At 33.4% G+C, this 24,260-nt stretch overlaps 2 protein-coding genes across 2 annotated transcripts; both read left to right on the top strand.

Annotated features, from left to right (window-relative positions):
* The first annotated feature begins 1,805 nt into the window (after positions 1-1,805).
* Positions 1,806-8,658, top strand: LOC129001521 (pro-resilin-like). Its single transcript, XM_054428845.1, has 3 exons — positions 1,806-1,844; positions 7,015-7,446; positions 8,290-8,658. The coding sequence occupies exons 1-3, from the start codon at positions 1,836-1,838 to the stop codon at positions 8,542-8,544; spliced, it is 696 nt and encodes a 231-aa protein (XP_054284820.1). The 5' UTR covers positions 1,806-1,835; the 3' UTR covers positions 8,545-8,658.
* A 2,458-nt stretch (positions 8,659-11,116) lies between these two features.
* Positions 11,117-16,911, top strand: LOC128999468 (pro-resilin-like). Its single transcript, XM_054426009.1, has 3 exons — positions 11,117-11,215; positions 15,681-15,857; positions 16,720-16,911. The coding sequence occupies exons 1-3, from the start codon at positions 11,117-11,119 to the stop codon at positions 16,909-16,911; spliced, it is 468 nt and encodes a 155-aa protein (XP_054281984.1).
* The last annotated feature ends 7,349 nt before the right edge of the window (positions 16,912-24,260 follow it).

Below are 24,260 nucleotides of genomic sequence, written 5' to 3'. Positions count from 1 at the left end.
TATTTGTGGACATAAGCATGATTTTTAATAGAATTGATTTTATTTTACAGTAGTTTTCTATTAAAAGTTGGACAATTTTAACTAGAATGATCAATTTCAAATAACTCAATACTTATAATTTGTTGCTTATGTTTATAGTTTCAATTTATATTTAGATACAACGGCTCATGCACGTTTTCCAGTTTGAGTATAGTTATGTTGTAGGCTGAAATGCTATATAAAATTATATTTATATTAGCTTGGTAAAAAAAGAATTTATCGATAAAAAGTTGCCCTGAAATTCGGATCACAGTTAAAAGAAACACTTAACATGAAAACTCGGTATTGTAAATACAATGTTTAAATGACGTCATAAAAATCAATTAAGTAATTGTGACTTTCCACGTCGACGTTTAAGACTCCATTAGCCATCATGACGACTTGAGATAAAACAACAGATTAAAAAAGCTTTCAATACAAAATGTTTGAGAAGAACTGTCTACTTGGATTAGCATAATAGTAGTTGGGAATGTTACAAGGCTATATATTTGCACCATCACTTTCTCACACCACCAAAACCCCTTCAAAAATAATTAATAACACTATTAAAAGTTGGGAAAAGAGTTTACATTGACAGACGAAATAAAATAATTTTTGGTAATTGTTTATGTACTTTCATTTTGGTTTAAGAAAACATAAAGAGTAATTGCAATCATTTGTTTGTTTTAAATAATATCAAAATTTGACACCATTAGACTTATACTGTATGATGAATACTGATGACTGTATGATGATGTTGTATACTGACTGTATTTTCATAGTAAGAATCAAACGAAGTTATTATTATAAAAAAACAATATACATTTACATCAATTGTTCGTTACTTTAACCATTGACTATATATACCTACCTGTAGATATATGTAGTCAATGCTTTAACATTAATTCATGTCAACATCAGTAACGTTTGCAAAGACACCTTTAAACACAGTTATGCTACACAATTACATAAACGATAACAATTAATTAAAATTGTATAACTCGGTTTGTTTATTACCTTATCATTCCTTTTACATGGGATCCACATTCCCTACACAACTTTTTTATGTAAACAAATAAATAAGATTTGTGGAAATACATGATTTGATTTGGTATATCAAACCATCAGTTTCAAATTGGGTTTTCATAAAACAACTGCAATACTCATTAATATCATTATACTTTTGGTAGTAGGCGCCTTATCAGAATGCTAGATGAGTGTGGAATTGAATAACTTGGTAGCCTTCTTACGGTCCAAGATTAGCCAGCCTTAGCTATATCCAAGATAAAACACCTGGACCCGGTTAAGAACCAATAAAAGCCCACCTTTGTAAGGACCGAACTTGAAAGCGTCTGATTTTCAGTCGATTACTATACCCATTTAACTACCAAGACACTGTAAACTCATTCCAATTCCAATGCATAAAATTTGTCTATGCAGAGTAAAAATTCTCTTGACAATTTAAATTTTTTTATGCAAACGAATTTATTAATTGGAAATAAACAATTTACAATCCACAATAAGCGTTTCAGACTCATACTTGTGGTACCGACGTCTCAGACCGGTATGGATCCCCGACGACCTTGATATGATCATGGTGACACGAATGGAAGATAAACGGAGCAATCTACGATCCTTGGAACAGTAACAATACTGGAGCTTCCCATCTTCTGGGGGGGCGGGGGGGGGGCAAGGGAGGGGGTAGTGAAGGTACCGTCCCCCCTGACGTCACGGGGGAGGCAGGGAATTGTTATCAGTCAGTTGTATATAAGCGACCTCTTGCTATCAGTTCATCATAGGCACACCCACCCCACGACATGGCCAAGGTAGGACTGTCTGCAGTAGTGTCAATTATTATAAAACTATATGATTTAGTTGATTTGGTTAAGCATTTTTATAAGGAATACTATTTTAAATTTATAACTTTCAGTTGCATTGTATTAATCAAAATTTAATAATTTTTACCTCGTTGCCAAAAATACGTCAATGTTATAAATGTATATTTATCGTTCTCCTCTTGAATTTTCTTAATTATTAATTTAATTGGATGCATTTTTTACCACCTTTAAAAAATCTTGATACGTTCCTTATAAGTTTTATAAGCATCTCATTACTTTATATTTAGAAAAAATACTAAATTAAGAATCATTGAGTATACACTATACCTACTAACAAAGACTCATAAAATATATTGGAATCGACTATAATAAGACTTAATCAAACGCATGACTTTTAATTTGTACCCTATTAAATATTAATGCAAATGGAGTAATTCATTTTCGTATAAATTAATATAAGGAGTAAATTTAATGCTGTAAATGTCTATAAATTACACATAATATATTAAACAAAATATTGGGTTTCCTTGCGTACAAGCCATGATCACAAAAGATGGTAGATTTTGATTAATAGTTGTTATAAGTAGATGGTTTTTTTACAAAATATCATTTTCAAAAAGAAACTTCGGTTGAGTTTGATATCTTTACTAACCACGTTGCTTAGGTTGGAAAGCAACTAGCAGATGTTTAGGGTTGTTAAACATAAATGAATGTGTCAGCCCCATTTTAAATAATCTCCAATTTGATAAGTTGTATTTTTACAAGCTTATAATATTAAACTTAACTTTCGTACTACACATGTCTATATTTTTTAACAGTTTGAGGACTACGTAAAATTAAATACATAATTTGTTGCCATTGAGAATCAAACTGAGTAGTTTTTATAGTTAATGACTTGAACATTCGTCAATTTAAATAATTTAATTTGTTATGAAGCTACTATAATTAATTAAACACCCTTTATTTTCATAGCAATTTAAACCTCAAACGATGATTCTGGAATTCGCTACAGCCAATTAGGCTTTATTAACTAATGTTCATGAAACTATTCAACTTTTTTTGTAATAGTGTAATGTAATGATAATGTAAAAACCAGATTTTATGAATTAAATCGGAAATATAATTCAACTTAAACATCTTTTTGTTGTAAAAGCTACAAAAAATAGAAACATGAGAAAAATCTTCATGTTTGATTAAACGAATTTTGTAAATATCCAAGTTAAGGTTAATTTACACACTTACCTTGATGGGCAAAATGCTGTAATATTTCGCATGATAAAAATATTTATAACTCAAATTGCCCCAATATTAAAACTGACCATATTCAAATAGTTTAATGTTACGCAAATTAATATAAAAAACTTTGATTTCCTTTGTGTTTTTCAAGACATTGACCCATATCGGTTTTTATTTTATTCATCTCAATTATGTGTACTACTAATTAAACACGATGACGATGTTGTATATTGCTAAATTGAGGGATAACAGAGTTTAATTGGTTTTGTCTTCAATATTCTTGAGATCAGATAACATATTTTTCACAACCAACAGATTGTAACCATCAATAATCACATTTTAAACTTCCCTAATTGAAGATATAAGTTGAACTACTAAAACACGCCTATCACGGTTATGAAATCCATGCAAAATAAATGGGAAAAAAAAACTTATATGAAGAGGAAATAAAATTCATCTTAACTAAAAGATTGTGCATTCAAAATATGAACATACGCAAACTAATAGTTCGTGACACAATGATTGGTTACCAAAATGTTAAAATAGTTCCCAAATGTAATAATATTTAACACTTCGCGTGCGTGTATAATCATACTGTTATTACTGAGTTGTTTGTATAATACCATTTTACTTCATCTCAGATTAATAATCCAATACTTTTAGACATATTTTTACGCATTGAACTCATTTGACACAGAACCATTCGAATAACAAAATACAGAACAGAATTACAAAAAGAAAGAAACGTTTGCACATTTTTTAAAATAGACAACGCAAGCTTAATATTGTTTGATGAATTGGGTAGTTTGTCATTTCTCATTTGAAAGGGTTTACTGGTGGCTGGATGTAAATATAAAGTCGTAAGCTTCAATTTGTAAACATCTTTTGATTAACCCCCAGGCCTCGTAGCGAGGTATTGTATAACAACTTTGAACATAGTGCTTCGTAATAGTCCATAATTATAGTTTGCGGGGTAAAACTAAATATATTATCTGTGACATTTAAAATGTATATAAAATGTTGAGGAAAAGAATATTTATATTTATGTAACGATAAAGTATTAAAAAGAGGAAATAAAATGTTCTAAAGTCAGTAGTATTATTTTTGTATTCTAATTACTGAATGTAATAATTGATAAATTCATTTTTTTTCATTTTTTCCCTAAGCTTTGTTAAGAAATATACGTATGCCACATCGTGGTTAAAAAAACATTTTCCTTTGAAGACCATTAAGAATCGTTGTTTTTCATACTCAAGACTATCACCAATAATATATATCAAAAGTATGTCTTTCTCATAATAGGGAGGTCGGTGTTAATTTATCCATCAGTTGTTTTTGTTACACTCCACGCACGAAAAACATTGCATACCTTACAAAAACGATCAGCAATGTTGTTTGGTTGATAATTTAATGTTAGAATGTGCAATTACATCAGAAACAAAGCCATAGTACTGTCAACCAGTGTGTACTTCAAAACGAGGATTCTAGTTCCCTCATAAAAACCAAGCCTACTAATTGTATTGTTGAAGAACAGTGCCAATGCCACTGCAATAACTCTATGGTGCTCATTGTGGTTGTACAGTTTTGTGGTTATAATGTCGGTGAATTATGGACTCTAGACTAGAATAAGATGCATTATATAAAGAACAAACCTGATTCATTTAAGGGTTACAAGTGCTCTGGAATTTGTTAGGAAGATAGTAAGATGAAAAGTGAAAAATCTTGAACATTGTTTGAAAAAAATCGTAAGAAATTGCTCTTAAATTAAAAAAAATTAACATATAACTATACTAATATTGCGTAATCTCTACTACAAAGATATCTTAATTCAATTATTCTTGATTCAAAGATTCTATTGGTCCTTCTTTTAGGTGGTTAGAGTATGGTGGGTGGTTTTGGATGTTGTCGTCTCTTTACACTTGAAACAGGGACATTTAGTATATATTTAACTAACTATCCCAAATTAATTAATTTTATCTGTAGCCCAAAAGTTTGAATTGCGTGGTCTTAAATATCCAACGGTTTAAGCTAGTTTGTCAGGATTGAATTCAGATTTATAAGGAGAATAATTTGTATAAATAGTACAGCTTCACTCTACACAAATTAGTTGCAAGGCTATATTAAGTAGGATTGACCAAATTATTTTACGAAATTTGTCTCCCATGCAAGCCTCAAGCCTTATAATTATTATTTTTTTGTTTTTATTTTGTGTGTTTTTACGCACTTTTTACGTTTTGAAAGAGAACGGTCCTAACCCTCGTCTTGTTACTATAACGTCGACCTTTTTGTTAGATAGCATCAATGTCATTGGCATCTGGGTCTATTGATGCCCGAAACAATCCACTAGAAATCCAGTGCCGTTGCTTGTAATCATGTTGGTTATTATTTTATGTAATCCTTCAGGAAGATTCATTTTTTGATGCAAAGTGCCCATATATGATATATACATTTAGGCGATCCTTTTATTATTTGTAAAAAAATCAAATTTTTTATAAAATAATTCGTTAATTTATAATATATACTTGCTTTGGCTCCCTTAGTAAATCCCTATAGATTTTGAACACATCTTTTTGTAATAAAGGGTCCAATGCTATAAACTATATAGGAATTTAGCAAATATATTTATTCATAGGCTTTATTAAATACAAACTGTCTGTTCTCATCACGCAATTCGTTCAGGAGTTTCTTTCGACTGATTCTCAAAAACATTCTTGTTTCGTCCAACGTCCGGCAGCCAGAACTAGACCACCCGCTCACTGATATAATCGTGGAGGCGCGACGCATCAGCGTGAGTAATCGCACTAAACAATCGTCCGTGAGCATTGTGCAACGGACGTATGTGAGAAGAGGAAGAGAAGGGGTGGATCAGAGGTGCAGGTGTGACGCAACAGTTCAACACTCAAGTGCGTTACGTATCTGTAACGGCCCGGGAGCTCCGCCTGTAGCAGCAGGGTCACTGTGGACACGACAGCTCAATCAGTTGTTGGATAACCGGACACTGGGGACAAGGGCAGCGCCATCGGTACGTCCGCGCGTTCAAGTCTCCCGTACTAGTTTCCGGGGCATGCGCCGAGTCCTGTGTTTTGGACCGTGGAATTAAGTAGGCATTTAACTCTCATGTAAAAATGTAGCAATGACTTTGAATGGTAGAAGTATACGTTCACTATAAAGTTTGAAACCTGTTTTTAGCGTGTCTTACTTCGGTTCACTTTTAATAAATGATTCTCCTATATTTTGGATCAGAATTTATGATTTTTTCTAAGGATTGGTTACAACAGAGGGCTATTGTCTATAGTTATGTCGTTATATGCTAGGTCGTTATATGCAACTAAAATAGTTTTAGTAGATAAAAACATTGAGAAACATTAAACGGCGTCTCTAGTTAAACCGGGCGGAATTTACCTTACATTGTTTTCAGCTGATATTTATTAATGATGAAAATTAAATGTTTAAGGAATCCATGCTTACAGCCAGTACTAGCAGTTCTAGCAACCTAAAGTGGTAGAATTTTTACAGTAACCATAATTTTTAATAAAGAATACAGTAAGTTTCAAATTTTAATAATTTGTTTACAGCATTTAATTTTGTATATAACTCGGTAGAAATTAGTTTGGTAGTATTATGAGTATTTTTTTGCAATAAAATGACAAAAAACAAGTTTTATCTCAGTGTTTGATTAAAAGTGCCAGTTCTGCGAGGAGCTGAAAACTTATTCTTTTTCTCGCAGGTACTCACCACAGTTGCTTTACATTCCTAGATAAAAACTAAATGAAAGCTGTTTTGATAGAAACATTAGAATTTCGTTTTTCTGAAACACAAGACGTTTGGTTTGGGGAACTTAAAACTTCACTTGTGTAATAAATTTCTTATGCAACTAATAATATATTTACCATTCTTTTACATTTATGTCCACGTGTTTCAGGTACTTCTAGTGATAGCTTCCCTGACAGCCGTGACGCTGGCTCGACCAGAACCTCCGGTAAACAACCAGTATCTCCCCCCTGGCCTCCAGACAGAAGCGTCATTCGGAGGTTCACCCAGCAGTCAGTACGGCGCTCCCTCAAGTCAATATGGTGCTCCCTCTAGCAATTTCGGTGCTCCCTCCAGCCAGTATGGCGCTCCCTCCGGCGGTTTCGGCGGTGGAAGACCTTCCAGCTCCTATGGTGCTCCCAGGCCCTCCAGGCCTTCCAACCAATACGGAGCTCCTAACTCCTTCGGTGGTTCCAGCTCTTTCGGAGGCCCATCTAGCTCATATGGGGCTCCCTCTAGCTCCTATGGAGCGCCCTCTAGCCAATATGGCGCTCCCGGAGGTGGTTATGGAGGCAACAAAGGAGGATATGATGAGGGCCCTTCAGTAAGTATGATTGTTTTAACAACATTTTTTGAAACATTGAACCTTAAAATTATTTTAAAGATTATTTCTTAAATGCTTACAATACACCAGTTGTCAATTTACAGAGAATCATGTAGGGCAGTGCTATGTGTTCAGTATGAGTTAAATTGGGTCCAACACCAATGTACATGAATTTTATACCAGACGATTTTCTTGCCTTCATCTGCTAGCTTGAAAATGGATATAGATAGTGCTTGCCTGGTCAGAATATCGCCGGTTCGATCATACAAGGTGCAAGTGGTTTTTTAAGGTTCGAAAATCGAACAGTGATCTCTGATTATCGGGCTTTCAATTGATATAGGTTTATTTTAGGTAGTAACAACACCATCACATCATTAATTCAACACCCATCACACTCCGCTCGCCTCACAACCTTAAACTACACACTATGGTTTGAAAGAGCTTCGAATACAGTTGCTCTAATCTTAAAAAAGGAATAGCCTATCTTTTATATCACTTGTTCTTTATTTGTTTTGGGCTCTTTAAGAGATGTCAAAGTCATCACAATGCGACCCTTTTTCTCATTCAACATACTAGTTTAAACATTTGTAAAGACCAGTAGGCGTACTTATACACAATTTTTATCACAGCCTACCACTTTCCATTTAAAAGACAATATAGTAAAAATAAGAGTAGTTGAGTAGTTTTTGTGAGCTCATCCTCTGTTGGGGAGGTCTTTCCACTAAAGTCCATTCAATATTTTACATTTTCGAATAAAATCATAGAGATGTGTGTAAACAACTGTATCTATGTATCTATCTGTATCTGTGTAGTATTCTCGTTACCTTTTTTATTCTTGTCTAGGAGCCAGCCAACTACGAGTTCCGCTACGACGTGGACGCTCCGGAGTACAACGTCAAGTTCGGTCACCAGGAGGCAAGGCAGGGTGACGTAGCTCAGGGCAAATACTACGTGCTGCTACCTGACGGCCGTACCCAGCTGGTAGAGTACACCGCGGACCAGGACGGCTACCATCCCAAGATCACGTACGAGGGCACAGCCAACAACGGCGGCGGCTACGGCAGAGGACCCTCTGGCAACGGAGGATACCAGTACTAGAACCAGCCTCGCAGCTGTAACGGATACGCTTCACCATGTTTACCATCTGGCCCCTGTGGCTACCAGTCTGTACATAGTATTTTTGTATTTTTATAAATAAATATTTTGTGTAAATTTTGACTATTGGCTTCTTCCTATACTATATACAACTAGTTAAAGGATTTGTTATTGCTTGATTATTACCACTGACTATCGATCTTGGCAATGATCTAAATGCATTGAAGTTCTATTACAGTACATAGTAGACGTAATATTTATTTTATTATAGATACTGTATATGCTGTATGTTTTTAATACTTTTCATAAATAGTAGATATTTTAAGCAAAGTATGAATGGAGAAGAGTGTAGGATGAGTGACGCGATCTTGTAGTCTTGTTAATGACTAAGCCGACATATTTCTTGGACACAGCTGTTAATTAATAGCCCATACAGCTAATGACAACTAAAAGGACCTACAGTTTATAGTGGAATCCGAACCACATTTTTGCCTTGGTATTAACGAATCGGTTAATTATCAGGATAGCACTGTGCATAGTATGAGAATCGATTACCACATTAATTGTAATAAGTTTGTAGTAAGAAATATAAAGAGCTAAATAAATTTAAGAATCGCCGCTTTCAAGGGTTACGGACAAAAAAGTGCCTTTAAAACGTCTTCGTTTTTATAACAATAATAGCACTTCAGTGGAGTATCTAACCACTCTACCTTAACCTCTTAAAAATGTATCCATAGCAATTTAGCATTGGCAACTCCTAATACAATATATGGTGGCTTGTTTTGTCTTTATTTCTTTAAAATTTCAATAAATCACCAGCAATTTATATAATTAAGTTTAGGGGCTCCAAACTGATTATGTATACTATTCTTGCTTTGAGACGCAGATGAGCTGTTGTGATCGACCTAGAAAACCCCCTGAATGCATTGATTTTTTCCACTACATCTTCTGGCCAGCGAACAGGGTCAATTATTAATAAGTGTTCATTAATTGCATTTACAACAATTTTTATAAAACGGCAAACTGTCACTTTCGACAAGCAGTACATATCCGCTTTGGTAAACCACTACCAAACCAATGAAGTGTAATTTGTAATTGTTCTTTAGGTGTTAATGCATGGTTCCTATTCGTTGGGCGCTGTAACACAGACTCAATTGTATTCACAATAATATTGACGTTTTTATAACTTAACCTTTCATTAAACTCGTTAGTTTCTTGAATTTGAAACAAGCCTGATATTATCCTGATCTTATTACCATCCAATGTCCGAACATCGATTGAACAGAACATATAATAATTTTATTTTGTTTAAAACAACGCATTTTTTTAGTTACCTTGGAAAAGAGAATATTCAGGTTTTAAGAAATTTACACTTTATTCATCAACAAATCAAGTATTCATTAGAAGTCCCTCCGAGATGACAATCGTATACATTCAATTACTTGAATACATCAGTTTTTGACTAAGTTGTGATAATACCAAACTGATCGACTTCATATTCACCGGAATTAATGTATTCAGAAATACCAATTGCAGAAACTATTTCTATGCAAAGCTGATCCAAATAAAACTGCTTATAATAACAGTGTATGGCTTTATGGAACCAATCTTATGAATTAAAGTTAAAACCAAATTGAACATCAATTATCCATTTTAATAACCCAGATTCGCATAAGTTCAATATAACTCTTAAACTTGCATTTAAAGAGGTGTAAATTTTACAGTGCCTACGTAAAAAGATTCTTGATTACGACGAAACAAGGTTTGCTATGTTCTTTTATAAGTTTGGACGATTAGCTTAAAAATACAAAACAAAATAACTATTCAGGAAGATGTGGCTTGGAAACTGACAACAAGTCATTAAATACCAAGCCATCAATAAATATCATCGGCGTCGTTTCTACCAAATGATACTACACAATAACGTTTTTGACATCCATATAATATTAGCAAATGTGACTAGAGTGACTGACTTTTGGTGTTCAAAGTACAAGACCTGATTTCTGGAAGTCCGGGAACAAATCCCACAAATGACCAATGACTTTTGTGTATTAGATTAGACCATGCTGTGATTGGTGGCTTAGAGGCCTTCAAGCTAAAAAGAAAACAAAAAAAATATATTCTTCTGGAGGAGTACGTTCCGTTTATTTGAGAAACCTACCACTAAAACTCATACGATAAATAATACAACTTTTTCTCCAGAACCCTAGTGATCGGTTTATTCATTTATTGGTTAATCTTTATTTGGGTTGCGAAGCAGCTGAACTATACACATAATCTGTGTATAATTAATGATATAATGAAGCTTAAACGTATGCACCATACGTTAAACAAACCAACAATTTCCACGAATAATCAAGATAAAAACTATTGAAGAAACACAATACCTAGTTAAATGTTAGAGAAACTCACGCAAATAACAGATACTTTTATTGGATAAAAATAGGATAAAGATACACGACTTAGCCTTGTTTAGGACTCCTAAATGTTCCCGTACATTACCAGCAAGACGATCACTGCACTTCTGTTGCATTGAAGAGATTAAGACATTAGTGTAAAGTAGAATCATTAGGCGATGAAGACTCGTAAATTGAGGAAAATTAGTCAACAGAAACCTCGGCTGCGGCTAGTTCTCTCCAGCTACTGTGTTCCCACATTCAGAAGGCCGATGTGGGTCTGAGGCTATTAGTTATACATATTTACAGGGTGTTCCATAAACATAGTACCGATTTCTAGTAAATTAATTATTTTTATGAGTGAGAATAAAGAGAAAATCAAGAATAAAATTAATTTCCAAATTCATTTGTGTAGCATATACACGATTTTCTATTTTACAATTTTCAATACTTAACAGATTTGGTATTGATGTTAAAATCGTAGAGTACAATTTAAATAAATATATTACAGTTTATCTAATAAAAAATACCTTAATTTTAATTTCAAACCATTTATAGAAATAAAAAAAGGGTTTCATATATATATAATTTCTAAACATTTACTTAAACAAATATTTACGATTACTGCACCCTGGTAAGTTGCGTTTTTAACACAGTTTTACGTATAATTAATTTGTATAATCAATTATATTTTATAACTAGATCTGAACAAATAACCGAAGCCTCTACTCCTTCAGTTCACAAATGCATCTTCCTATCATGAACTTCGTGCGTGTTGCAGGGAGAGAAGACCAAAGGAGCAATCACATTCCCAGCTTAGTGTTATGCATCTCAGCTGTGAAACAAATCTCTATACGTAGGCCTACTCTACATACACAACATACTACTTTAGAAGTACCTGGGGACCGAGTGTAGTTTATTTCCATTATATAAGCAATATAAAGGAAACTCACGTTCTATTTGTAACTAATTTAGGCTTTTATTATTTAGGTTTCAGCGGAAACAGCTGATTGCAAATTTTTGTTAAGATTCTAACCTACATGATAAATAAATATGATATTAGTAACATTTATTTAATTGCTAAATCAAAGTTTAAAGATTACCTCAGTACTTCGGGGATTAAGTTTTGGTAGAAGAGAGTCAAGTAAAATAATCAGTATTTGATCGGAACTATTTTCACCTATATCGATTAATCTTCAGTGTAATCTTTGCTCAATAGTAACACCTGATGTTTTTTTCCTTTGTACTGTATTTTGTAATTTGCTAGTTTACTGGATGGCTTGTTATAAAGACATGCTACAAGTATTTTTGTTTACTTTTTCTTTGTTATTTCGTTTAACTAACAAGGTTAGTTGGCAGCTTGAATGTCCGATGTAAAAAAAAATTACTTAAAATTTCATTATTTTTAAGCAATTACGTTTTTTTGGTAGTTTTAACTGCACACGTTTTAAGGCCAGAAAAATTATTTACATCATTTGAAGGAAATCTTATTCGAATCAGTTTTCGAGATGTTTGTGCAAGCCTACAAGCATACAAACATACAAGCAAACATTTCTCATATAAGAGTATAGGATGAAATTAATTTTGCACAGCGTTTGGTTTACAAGTTCTGGTTTAGCTTCAAATAAAAACTATTGCTACTGTATTAAATTTTGAAAATAAAAAGGGCACTTTTTAAACACAAGAAGTTTCCATGATCTAAACGAATTAGACTTATTGTTCGTCTAACATATCAATACATAAATGTAAAATATCAATTGATTGATTGCTAACACATTTTTTAAGGCATGAGAAATAATATTTCCTTTGCAGTGATGAATGTGAATTTTCCTATTACTCGACGGAGTTAAGCCTTCGACTTACATAGACGTCTCCTTGCTTGGGAGGCTATGTGACGGCCAGCGTCATGTCAGGTCTAACAATATACTACAGTTATTTTCAATTTACTTTAAATTGGAACACATATGATGAAAATCTTCTCGTAGTTTATTGTTGCCATTTACACAAAAAAGTCGTTAGTAGGTTTTGTTGTTACAATTGAACTTTGAAAGAATCCTCCCATCACGGCAAACTAGATGATTCGTCCACATTTTTATTTTAACTGGACCTTTTCTTTATATGGCATATCCCACCAAGATTTGCCATAGATAATATGTTGCTCACCAGACCTGAATAAGAGGGATTCTAACAGTCAACCTTTATGTCAGATTTAACTTTTAGCCTTGTTTTTTAATCATGCCAGCTTTAAATAAATGATCCTGGCTAATGAAACAGCTGATCATAGTCAGAAACAAAGCTACACAGATCATCTCACACCATTCTACACTCATCCTTCACTCATATTTGGGTTAAAATACGCACCTAGGTGGCGTCCTCCTATCAATGATTGATAATTGATAATTGACAATTGAAAATTATCCATTACCAATGGCAACCCTCGCATTAATAGTAGTACTTAATGTTGCTCTTGATGTCCGATCAATTGCTATTTGGGACTAACATCCTCCGTGGTAGATTGCACCATGGACAAAAAGAATAATTCTTTTTGTCTATGATTGCACCTTCTACTGCTACATAGGCGATTCCAGCCAATAGGTTTCGACGTGATGCATTTATAATCAATGCTAAATGGCCGGGATTACAAGAGCTGAGATCACGGTTGGCAACCCTGTTGTTAGAAACTCCTTGCACAATTATCAAGTGGACATCGATGACGGCTGAGGTAATCTGGAGTGTTGGTACTCCCTTATATACAGGTCAGGAAACTCCATCTTAGTCAGTCAGGACACCATGAACAAGGTAGGACATTGTACTTTTGTAATGTTAAGCGATAATATCGATGTTAATAAACTTAAAAGTTATTGAATTTTTTTACATTTTTGTAAAAAAAGATTTGTCTTGTTATACCGATACCTAAAGTCAAACTTATGTTAGATAGCATAACACGGCATCTCGGTAGATAATCTATTTGGTTATTTTATTCTGGACATAAACCAGTGACTCTCAGATTTAAAGGTGATCACTATAAACACTTGATTAAACATAATCACTGCACGAACCTTAATTTTTTCCTTTGTGTCCAACTAATTTCCCGTGTATTAATGATTTTGTTAATTTGATTTAGAGTTGGGCACTTAAAGTTTCACTGGAAAACTCCTAAAAATATAATATTTTATTTAGCTTATAATCATCTACTACGATTTTGAATTTTGACATCAAGGTAGACAGGGACGATAAAACACAAAATACAAAAATACAATAATTCATACAGAAAAATATAAGAATACAGGTTTTGTTTTACTATTAATTTATTTATTTTATAATTTAATCAATACAAGGCCTTAATGCTGTGTAAATTAAGCATAACCCGTATATAGGTAAAGTATACGGTGTATAATCATTACTTCATGGTTTAATTTATTATCTTTGAAACCATTACTTTATTAGAAACCAATGTATCGATGAACAATTTATAGATATCCGTTGCAAGTGTAATCAACTGGCTATGTTTGACTTAATCGTACTTATATCTATCAATTTTTAACACTATATTCAATTCTAACATTCAATTCTGTAATTCATTTGAATAACAACATCCACAGATGTAACTAATGGACTGATAATAACTAATTTAATTTAATGTGACTAATATAAAATAACAACTTAATAATGTGTTGAACACAAAAACAGGTTATAAAACTTCTGGTAATATCAAGCATAGCTTGCTAAGCATAGCGAGAAACCCGTAATCTTTTACATTGACATTAATAAAGTAAAACAATTCTGCAATCAGTAAAAGCCTATCAATGGACAACTTTTATAAATAAATTCCATGTTCGTAAAAATAACGTTAATTTAAATCCATTTTTGTTAAAAAGAGTGCAAATAAATTGAGTAAACGTTGGACCAATAAGTATTAAAAGACTTCCCTAAATAAAACAATTTGTAGCCTCATGTTTACAAACGTGCAACTCAACACATTACCTAAATAACCTTCAACCACAGTCAAGGTCATTCTTATAGGTTTAGGTTCATTGACCCTTAGATGCATGTCCTTCAACTAGTAATTATCAACAACTGTCCATTTATGACTAATACAATTTTGTATTTAAATCTGTAATATTTGTTCAACTAGGAATCATATACGATATTCGACAAATGTTGCTGGAGTAACTTAACTGTGCAATATTTACAGTTGTATCCCTAGAAATTAATTAGGCAAGAGAAAATACTGGACTTGTATTTGCAAAGACTTTTAAAATGCTGTAAAGAGATTTTAAAGATGTTGTATATCAACTTAAATCATTACACCACTGATAGTAATCTATCTTTACTATTATTTTTTTCAATTTTAAACCATGTGAATGATGAAATAATTATTACTTATCTAAGTAAGTTACAATTAATTCTAGTCAGTAAAATCATTCTGTGTATAGTCAATAAGTAAAATAGTAAAATTCAACATAAAATATTTGGCTAACATGTTATACAAGTTTATTTTTCTATAGTGGCAATCATCATCAGTCATATATTTAGCTAAAATTTAAACACTCACTTATTCATAAAAAATACATGTATATTCTACAAAAAATATACAAAAATGCTGCTGAACCATAATTTTGGTAATTCCTCTTAAATTATATTTTAATGCACTGAAACAGGGCACGGTTCAAGTATTTTAAAGCATAGTATAAACTACATATTGTTGGTAAATGTTAAATAAGTTTTGTACATATTTTGCAGACAATCCTCCCCCTTTTCCTCCTGGTCGCGGTTGTCTGCGGAGCTCCCCAAGGTTATTCATATTCCAGCCCTGGACATCCTCCTGGGCGACCAACGTTTGGGCAAGGGTCAGGCCAGTATCCGCACAGACCTTCTAACAGCTTCGGCAGCGGGGGGTACGACGACAACGAATATTCTGTAGGTATCCAAAGAAAAAGATCTTCAGTGACAATTAGCTATGCTACTCAAAGAATTATCGCGGACTTTTCCGATTAAGATTTTTTCAAATCTTGGAATTTGATCCTGTACTCAAATGGAAAGTAGGGGCACCTAAAAAATTACATATGTAGTCAATCTCACAAACTTAGTCAAAACTGTAAAAATCTGAAAGTAAAACTCTTACATAAACTTGAAAGATTATGAGTATTTAGCTATAAATAAAGTTATTAATATATATTCCATTCCCGCATTGAAGTCGTAACAAGGTTTAAATAAAGTAGTTGAATTGTGCCACTAAAAGAGAGCTCTGATGTATATTACATTCTGTTTAGTTCGCCAACGATGTAAAATAATAGGAAAGGGTATGTTGTTATACTTATACTAATAATACTCATTGGGTAAAGTATAATATATTTTGTGTAACTTACCTATAATAATATCGAACGCTATCGGGAAAACTTGAATGAGATAAAATACTCAATGAGATACACAACACACGCGTGCGTCATTAAACACGCACTTTTTCATGAGGAAATTCTAACAACTATTCCATAATAGATAGGATGCCTACTTTAGTATCAAATAGTCAATGACCTTAGTCAATTATATCAATTAGCAATCAATCATCACTTATTTAAGATGGGGACACCACCATGTGCTTATTTTAAAAGGATAAAAGGAGCGATCATAATAGACGTCTCCAGAAGATAGTTTCTCAACCACTAAAGCTCCTGTAAGGCTCTTTCAGGTGAAGACTTTCTGTGTCTCGGAGATATTTTTACTAAAGCTTTACTCTAAACAATTTTAATTCATCTTCATTATGATTTGATTACGACTCTAGGAGCCAGCTAACTACCAGTTCCAGTACGACGTGTCGGCCCCCGAGTACGGGACTAGGTTCGGACACCAGGAGTCCAGGACTGGAGACTCCACCAGAGGGAGGTACTACGTGGACCTACCTGATGGGAGGACTCAGGTGGTGGACTACACCGCGGACCAGACTGGATACCATCCCAGGATATCCTACAACTAGACGGGGAGTCTGTAATGTTCTAGGTAGTTCAGGGTAGTACGTTTGTACCATGTAAATGTTCGTGTAGGATAGGTTTCACATTTTATTTTGAACTAGTAGCATTTCCTTAGCCTACTTAACTAAAGGGTGTAAGTTAAGAAAATGCGTTTCTTAGAATTTACTTTTCAAAAACTGAGGTTTGGCAGATAATAGTAAAATCGATGTTTTATAATCAGTAGTATTTTCTAAGGATAAACATGTTCTTTGTCTTACAATTATCTTTTGGATACTGGTGAAGACATCCTACATATGTCGGCCATTTAAAATAAATAAACTACAGAATAGTTGGATAAGACATTCGTAAAGTGAGCAATAACTAACTAAGTAATTTTTAACTTAGTTTTTTTACCTTGTTTAAATGTTATAATTATTCTGCCAGTCTACAATAAAATCTTCTTTTCAGATTGTCAGAGATCAATAGTAAAAGCTACAACTGAAATCAATAATTAATAGCAATACAATGTGTCAGTGGCTAAACCTAATTGCGATAATTTTAGTTCTACAATTAGCTAAACAAATGGAATGCATGGTTGGATTTATAGTCAAGTGGTTTTAAAAGTAACTAATTGAATTATTTTGAATGACGATTTAAAGTTTAAAATTAATATGTATTTTTAAATGTCAACAGAGCTAATACAAGCATTGTGCTTTTTATTGCAGACCAATTAATATTTTCTTCCCAAAGCTCTTTCCTGGGATCAGAGCTGAAGCTCGTTATCGAAGTTCATGATAGACTATCTGTTTTAATTTATAATAAAACACTTTTTACAAACACTATTATGTTTTCATAATAAGTCATTATGAGTCAAATATATTTTTAAATACATAATACAGTATTGCTTTTTTGTATTAATTGGAAACTTGCAACACAATATGTAAAGAAAGTGATTTTGAAAATGAACTTAAGATATAAGCCTGATGAAAACACATAGTAGTTAAAAAGATATTAGTGTGTTCACAACTTTACAGTATCTCGATTGTAATGTAAATAAATAATTTCAAAATACTGTATGTTTTTTTATACTTTTTCCTCCTATGTGGCTTCTTAATTCGTAAACGTTTGTTGTTTTATTCACACACAAGTAATGAATGTGGGAAATAAAACGTAAGAGTAAGTGTAAGTTTAATTAGTGGGAATGGTAAGGAAAGTAAGTAAAGCTAATTAATTAACAGAAAAATCTTTTGTGAGAAATTACTTTCGTTTGTTATATTTTACTGGTTGTAGTTTTGAGTGGGCATTTTCCTCGCCAATAGTGAAAATTCTCACATTTTCAATCTCGAGACTGAGTGATTTTCAATTTGCCTGATTAAGTTTTCACTTAAACATTAAAAAATAATATTGCCCAGTTCAATAATTTTTGGCTCCAACGAGTATTAAGGTTTGCTGTTATACGGGGTAGGGAAAAATGCCATTTGACCAAATGTTGATAGTACAGGATGAAATACATGAACTTGCCAAATGTAATAAACATATTTACCAGGCAAATAAAAGAAAATTAGAATTATAAACAAGCAAACTATAGCAGCTTTCTTTTTCCCCACATACAATTTTTGAATTAAAAGTTTTTTCGAATTATTATCATAAATTCTTCATTAACACATACGAACAATTAAAAAAGTTAAAAAAACTGTTGAATATACATAGAAATGTTTGGAGATCAAGACACTTTGGTTAACTTTATCCATCCTGACCATAAAACCACCACTTGTCGAATGTTGAACAGGAGTTGGGTCAAAGTTAGAAGCCCTGCAAATGAACATCTGAAAAAATTTCACTTTGGAAAGATGGAAATCGAGATTTGCATATAAGGATTTGAGGAATTAGGATGGTAACACAAAATACAACAGGGAATAGAGAAAGCGAGAGGTTAGGTCACTGGTTAGTTTTGTTCAAGGAAAGACTCTAGGCTAGGATTTTGATTTGTAGAATTAAGGGGGATGCTAACTCACCTTAGAATAAGTACAGGTTTGCCACAGAACACAAAAAATAAACCAAAACACACAATATTTCGTCCCCTGGAGGACTTTGTAAACTGTAGAGGAAGACAAAGAAAAGTCTTTTTTACACTTGGAGACGAAATATTGTGCGTTTTTGTTTCTACTTGTTCACTATGCACACACGGCTAACAGAGTTCTTTGCTGGCTGATGATAAAATCGTCCGAGATTAAGCAGCATGTTTTGAAACTTGCAAAAGGAAACTAGAATGGAATGTAAAATAATCGTAATCTTAAGTGGGTCAATTGGACACTCCAATCATAATCACACCCAATAGGTGAATTGTCTATAAAAAACAGCTTTTAAGGTATGAAACACTCAATATAAGTGTGAATTCTATATTTAGATTTCAGTCTCCTGGCCCTTAATGGCAGTTCTACAAACACGAATTTAACTTTTAGACTCACATTATAGCGTAATGCATGAAAATAAATATTAAATAACAAAATTAACTTTACTTTACAGTTCTCTAGAGTCTAATATCAATTTAAAAAACCTTTAACGAAATATGCAAGTATAAGAAAATAAATCTAGGAACTCACCTCTTTTATCTGAATAACCATGAGCTCTTATTTGGTGATCAGACTAGTTTTGTAATAATTATACATTATACTTGTTATCACTCTTCAATACTAAGCTAAATTATACAAAAAAACTTTAAAATAGGAGTTGTTTCTTTGTTTCAAAGTTCATTTTTGGTAATGTTAGTTTTATGGTGTTGGAGGGACAATTGCGGACATGTATATCAACAAATGCCATAGGAATAATATGAAAATCTAAATACATTACCACCATGAATTGACATACCTGTATTTCTTACAGTATTAATTTTGGTTATCGATCAATCTTTAACTACTCTCATTACAGAAGTATATTTTAAGCTGATGATACCAGATCAAGGGTAAACTTATGGTTCAGAGGCAGTTTACTGTTTTCTTTTATTTCTTAGATATATGTAAATGAGAAGATTGGACACATTTTATGAGTGAGAGTTTTGGCTACTGATGGAATTATACGTTCTATTCCTATTCTTTAGTTGTAGCGTTGCACCAGTTTAAAAATAACAATGAAGATTGTTGAATTAAGCCTCCGACAGCGTGCACTGATGTAAACTACTAACTTCTGTAAAAGATACAATTCCTTACCGAACCAACCCGACAAGTCAACTCATTGTAAACAATAGCATCTTCAATATCCCATAAACTATCCCTGGAATAAAAACTAAGCGAGGTAATATAATTTTAGAGCGTAGCATAATCTCAAAGTAGCTAATTTAACGATGATCTTTCAATAAAAGGTTGGCTACAGACATTGACTATTGGATACTGAAGTAGACGCCATCTATATAGACCAGCTGTAACAAATTTTTTGTTACAAAAGAACGCAGTTGTGGGAGCCAGTCACAGAATGTGCTGGTGACTAAAACTCTATTTTCTACCTTATTTTTTGTTGCTGGCCAAGTTGATGGGTTATAACAGTTGCTATAGCTCACAATAAGTCATTCCATTAGTTTGATTGTGTATTCGACAGAAATCAGTAATTTAGACTAGCACAATCTGTCGGTGGCTCACATCAACCATGACGATTTTGGTAAAAAAAAACTGGCTACAAATGTAACATGAGGATGAAATGTCTAGTTGTATTAATATTCAAAGCTACAGCTGATCAAATGCCGAAAAGGAAACTATATAATGTATTATAATAAAATAAAACACAATAAACAGTCAAATTGAGTTTGCATTCTTGTAGCTTTGCAACCAATCACAAGCGTGAGTTAACCAAGAGTAAATGCTGATATGTTGAATGAAAGGACTGTTGTAAGTAGCCGGCATCATGACGATCAAGTACTGTTATATAACATTCAAACCTCTCTGTAGAGATCAAGGAGTATAAAACCCCGAAGACAGAACCATCTTCTATCAGACACACCTTCAGCAACATGAGGGTAAGTTCCTATTACTTCAACGCAGTAGGGGTTAAGCATTGTTTAAATAATATTTTTTATTTCATAACGTATGTAAATAAAAAAAATCTTTATGAAACACCTTTTTTATCTAAGGTTACGATAGTTCGTAAAAAGAGGCTATCTACGTCAGAGGAAAGAAAAGGTTGCAAAGATTTAGATAAACTAATTTTGGAAAGTCCTGGAAACTGATATTGTGTAGTTTTTTTTATAACATATAATGAGTATCATGTTCGTTCAATTTTTTCAATAGAGATTTTAATTACCACCAATACGTTAGTTTCTCTTGCTACTTAGATTTTGCTGTCAAATAGTCATTCCTTTACACACAGTTATTTTACTGCCAGTAAAACTATATATGAGAGATCTAATTGTTCTCGATATCTTTGATAAAAATGGGACAAGTAAGGGTTTTTTATGAAAATTCTGTCTATGTTGGTCAGTGATATCAATTAATTATTTCTTTAAAACTTTAGCAGAAAATACCGACCAGAAAATTGTAAAATAATTCAATTAGAGGAAAATTAGTATGCGCAATAATATTAATATAGAGTACTGAGGAATCAGAATAAGCTATCTAATCTATTTACAGTTCTCAAGAAGGACACTATTTAAATCTTCAGGAAAGTCCATACTTTTTCATTATTCGAAATTGAGCCCAAAATGTACTTGGACTTGTCTATGAAATAGTCTTGTCTATGAAAACAGCTGATAAAAAGCCACACAGATAATAATTCAAACTAACTCCCTTTATTTTGTAAGATAACATTTTAATTTGTTTGCAGCACTTTGCGGTAGTATTGGTATTTGTGGTTCTTGCCACGGCAGAACCCCCAATAGAACCTCAGCAAGCAGACAGCGCCTTATCATCACGATATGGTGCCCCTGCCCCACAATATGGTGCCCCTGCCCCGCAATATGGTGCCCCCAACGGTGGTGCCCCTGCCCCTCAATATGGTGCTCCCAAAAGTGGCGCGTTTCATGGTGGCGTCAGGCCAAATCCATCCTCGGGTTTGGGTAGCAACGGTGGATACGAAGACTATAACGAGGTAATGAGATATTTTATAGGTCTTACCACCTTATAAGATACATTAAGTGGGAGGATTTCCTGGAATATTCAAGTTTGATCTTGATTTGATTACGAAATTCGTTGACCAAGGGTACTCACATAAATGCGCTGTGTCCGTAGATTAGTAGATACCAGTTATTGAGTTTGCCATAATTAGAGACTAACATTTAACTGTCTCGTCAATGAAGTTAGCTTTAATTTATTGGATTTTCCTTTTTGTATAGGAGCGAGTTTCCTAAACTATACTTTACGGTTAATTGCTTGTAGGTTTTAGTTAACAGGAAACCATTCCTTTCAATTAGATGTCGACGGTTTCTCATTTGATGCAACAAAGATAAATGTATCGTGGAAATTTAACGAAGAATATTAGGTGTGTTGGTGAAGTATACATGTAATCTGATGTTCCAGGATTCCGCCAACTACGAGTTCAAGTACGACGTGGAAGACCAACAGTCGGGAGTGAGGTTTCGGTCATCAGGAGTCTCGAAATGAGGATGCGGTCCAAGGAGAATACTACGTGCTGCTTCCAGACGGCCGAACCCAGCACGTACAATACACCGCGGACGAAGACGGCTACCACCCCAAGATCACTTACATGGGACAGGAGGGCGAGGGGGCACAAGGGGGGTACAGATAGACGAGAAATGTTTGAAATGTAAATAGGTATGTATTTTGCTCAATTCAGCAATGTATTATTTCATTTTGTAAATAAACGAGAGAAAAGGAAATTGTAAAGTTTGAATGTAAACTTTATTTACCATTGCTTTGTTGTTTATTTACCAGTCACTTTGATGGTTCGAAACGTGACCTAGCTCCCCCCTTGAAACTAAGATCCTCGAATCTTGCTTTTCAATTAACAGTCTTGACCAAAAAAGCTGGTTTTTGGTCAGGAAAAAGCAATCAGGCCATCTCTCTAAGTTCTATGACTGTATTTTTAGTTTAAAACACGAACATGAAGTATCTCGGTGTTTCATGGTCAGTGATAACCACAATATTTTAAGTCGTTCCATGATAGGTCAGTGACCAAGATGGCATATTTCAAAGCTAGTAGGCACATGGCTACAAACTGTAAACACTCATATAGACCTTCAACGCTGTTCACTAAACTTCACTCTGTGCCTTCCTGGCTGATTTGGAATGGTTGAGATTTGACTCTTTAGACTACACGTTTTAAATCCATTGCAACAATAAACAGATTTTGAAGAATAAGACAAATCCAACATAGATTTTCAAATTACTAAATCTTAAAAGTCGCTACACTTCTCGTCCTATTTGGTGACGAAAGGTTCACATCTTGCAACTGTCGAATGTCTCGGTCTTATGATGGACAGCCACTTTAAATTTTATGATCACGTAGACTAAAGCTTAAGCAAGACAATTTCAGGAATGTTTGTTGTAAGACGGCTTTTTATTACTGATTGTTGAGGAACACTGAATACACTAATACGTTTCCATCTACCTCGTTGATAAGTAATACTAATGTGCTTCCTAAACACATAAAGGGTGCTATTGGTACCAAGTGATTTGGGAGAGCAGTCAAAGGAATACGTGAACACTGCGCACTTTAAAAAGAACAAAATTTTCAGAAGGATCGCACTCCATTTATAATTATTAAAACCTAAATAAGCAGTGTGAGAAACTTTTTTCATCGGGAAACTTATTTACCTATTTGTTAATACATTATTGTTTAAACTCACATGTAAATGCAGGGCACACTGTGATTTATTTATGTAAAATTATTTCGTTGCATTTTCTTGGGGACAACCTCGTTTCATCATCTCTCTTCGTAACATTTAGGCCTTATTCTTTTGTCATTCGTTGTTGTTTAAGTGTACACAACACGTGATGTTAGATATTTTGGTACGAATTTCCACACGCAGCATATGCTTATTATTGGTTGGCATTGACTATTTGGTTACTAACTATTATTGGTTCTCTCATTTTGGTATGTGTTTGTTAAGCGTTTATATAAGTGGTATGGCAATAAAAAAATAAGACTCGACTGTTTACGAGTTAGTTGTTATTTTTACATTACATCATCAACCAACCAACCTACGACACCCATTTTATGTTTCAAGTTTAAACTCCGGTAGGACAAATATCGTTAGTCCGATTTATACTTAGGTTTGATTTATTAATTATTTATAATTATGTTTGAGTTATGTTATCGTTTGTTTAATACTGTTTTGTTGGATCAAATATTTACTATTGTTATTGCTTTTTATTCATATTCTATTTCGACTTCATTGTTATATTATAGCTTTCCTAGCCAAAGATTACCT

This window comes from Macrosteles quadrilineatus, unplaced genomic scaffold (assembly GCF_028750875.1).
Source record: "Macrosteles quadrilineatus isolate MER2022 unplaced genomic scaffold, UCM_ALF_1.0 Scaffold_8__2_contigs__length_117827958, whole genome shotgun sequence".
In the NCBI taxonomy this organism is placed as follows: domain Eukaryota; kingdom Metazoa; phylum Arthropoda; class Insecta; order Hemiptera; family Cicadellidae; genus Macrosteles; species Macrosteles quadrilineatus.
This window is presented reverse-complemented; position numbering and strand designations above follow the sequence as displayed.

Bases quoted from the DNA above. Each gene is read 5' to 3' on its own strand.
- LOC128999468 (XM_054426009.1), top strand. From the start codon at position 11,117: ATGAAGACTCGTAAATTGAGGAAAATTAGTCAACAGAAACCTCGGCTG. The intron at 11,216-15,680 runs GTCTGAGGCTAT...CATATTTTGCAG, and splicing joins CATTCAGAAGGCCGATGTGG to ACAATCCTCCCCCTTTTCCT. The intron at 15,858-16,719 runs GTAGGTATCCAA...TTACGACTCTAG, and splicing joins ACGACGACAACGAATATTCT to GAGCCAGCTAACTACCAGTT.
- LOC129001521 (XM_054428845.1), top strand. The intron at 7,447-8,289 runs GTAAGTATGATT...ATTCTTGTCTAG, and splicing joins GATATGATGAGGGCCCTTCA to GAGCCAGCCAACTACGAGTT.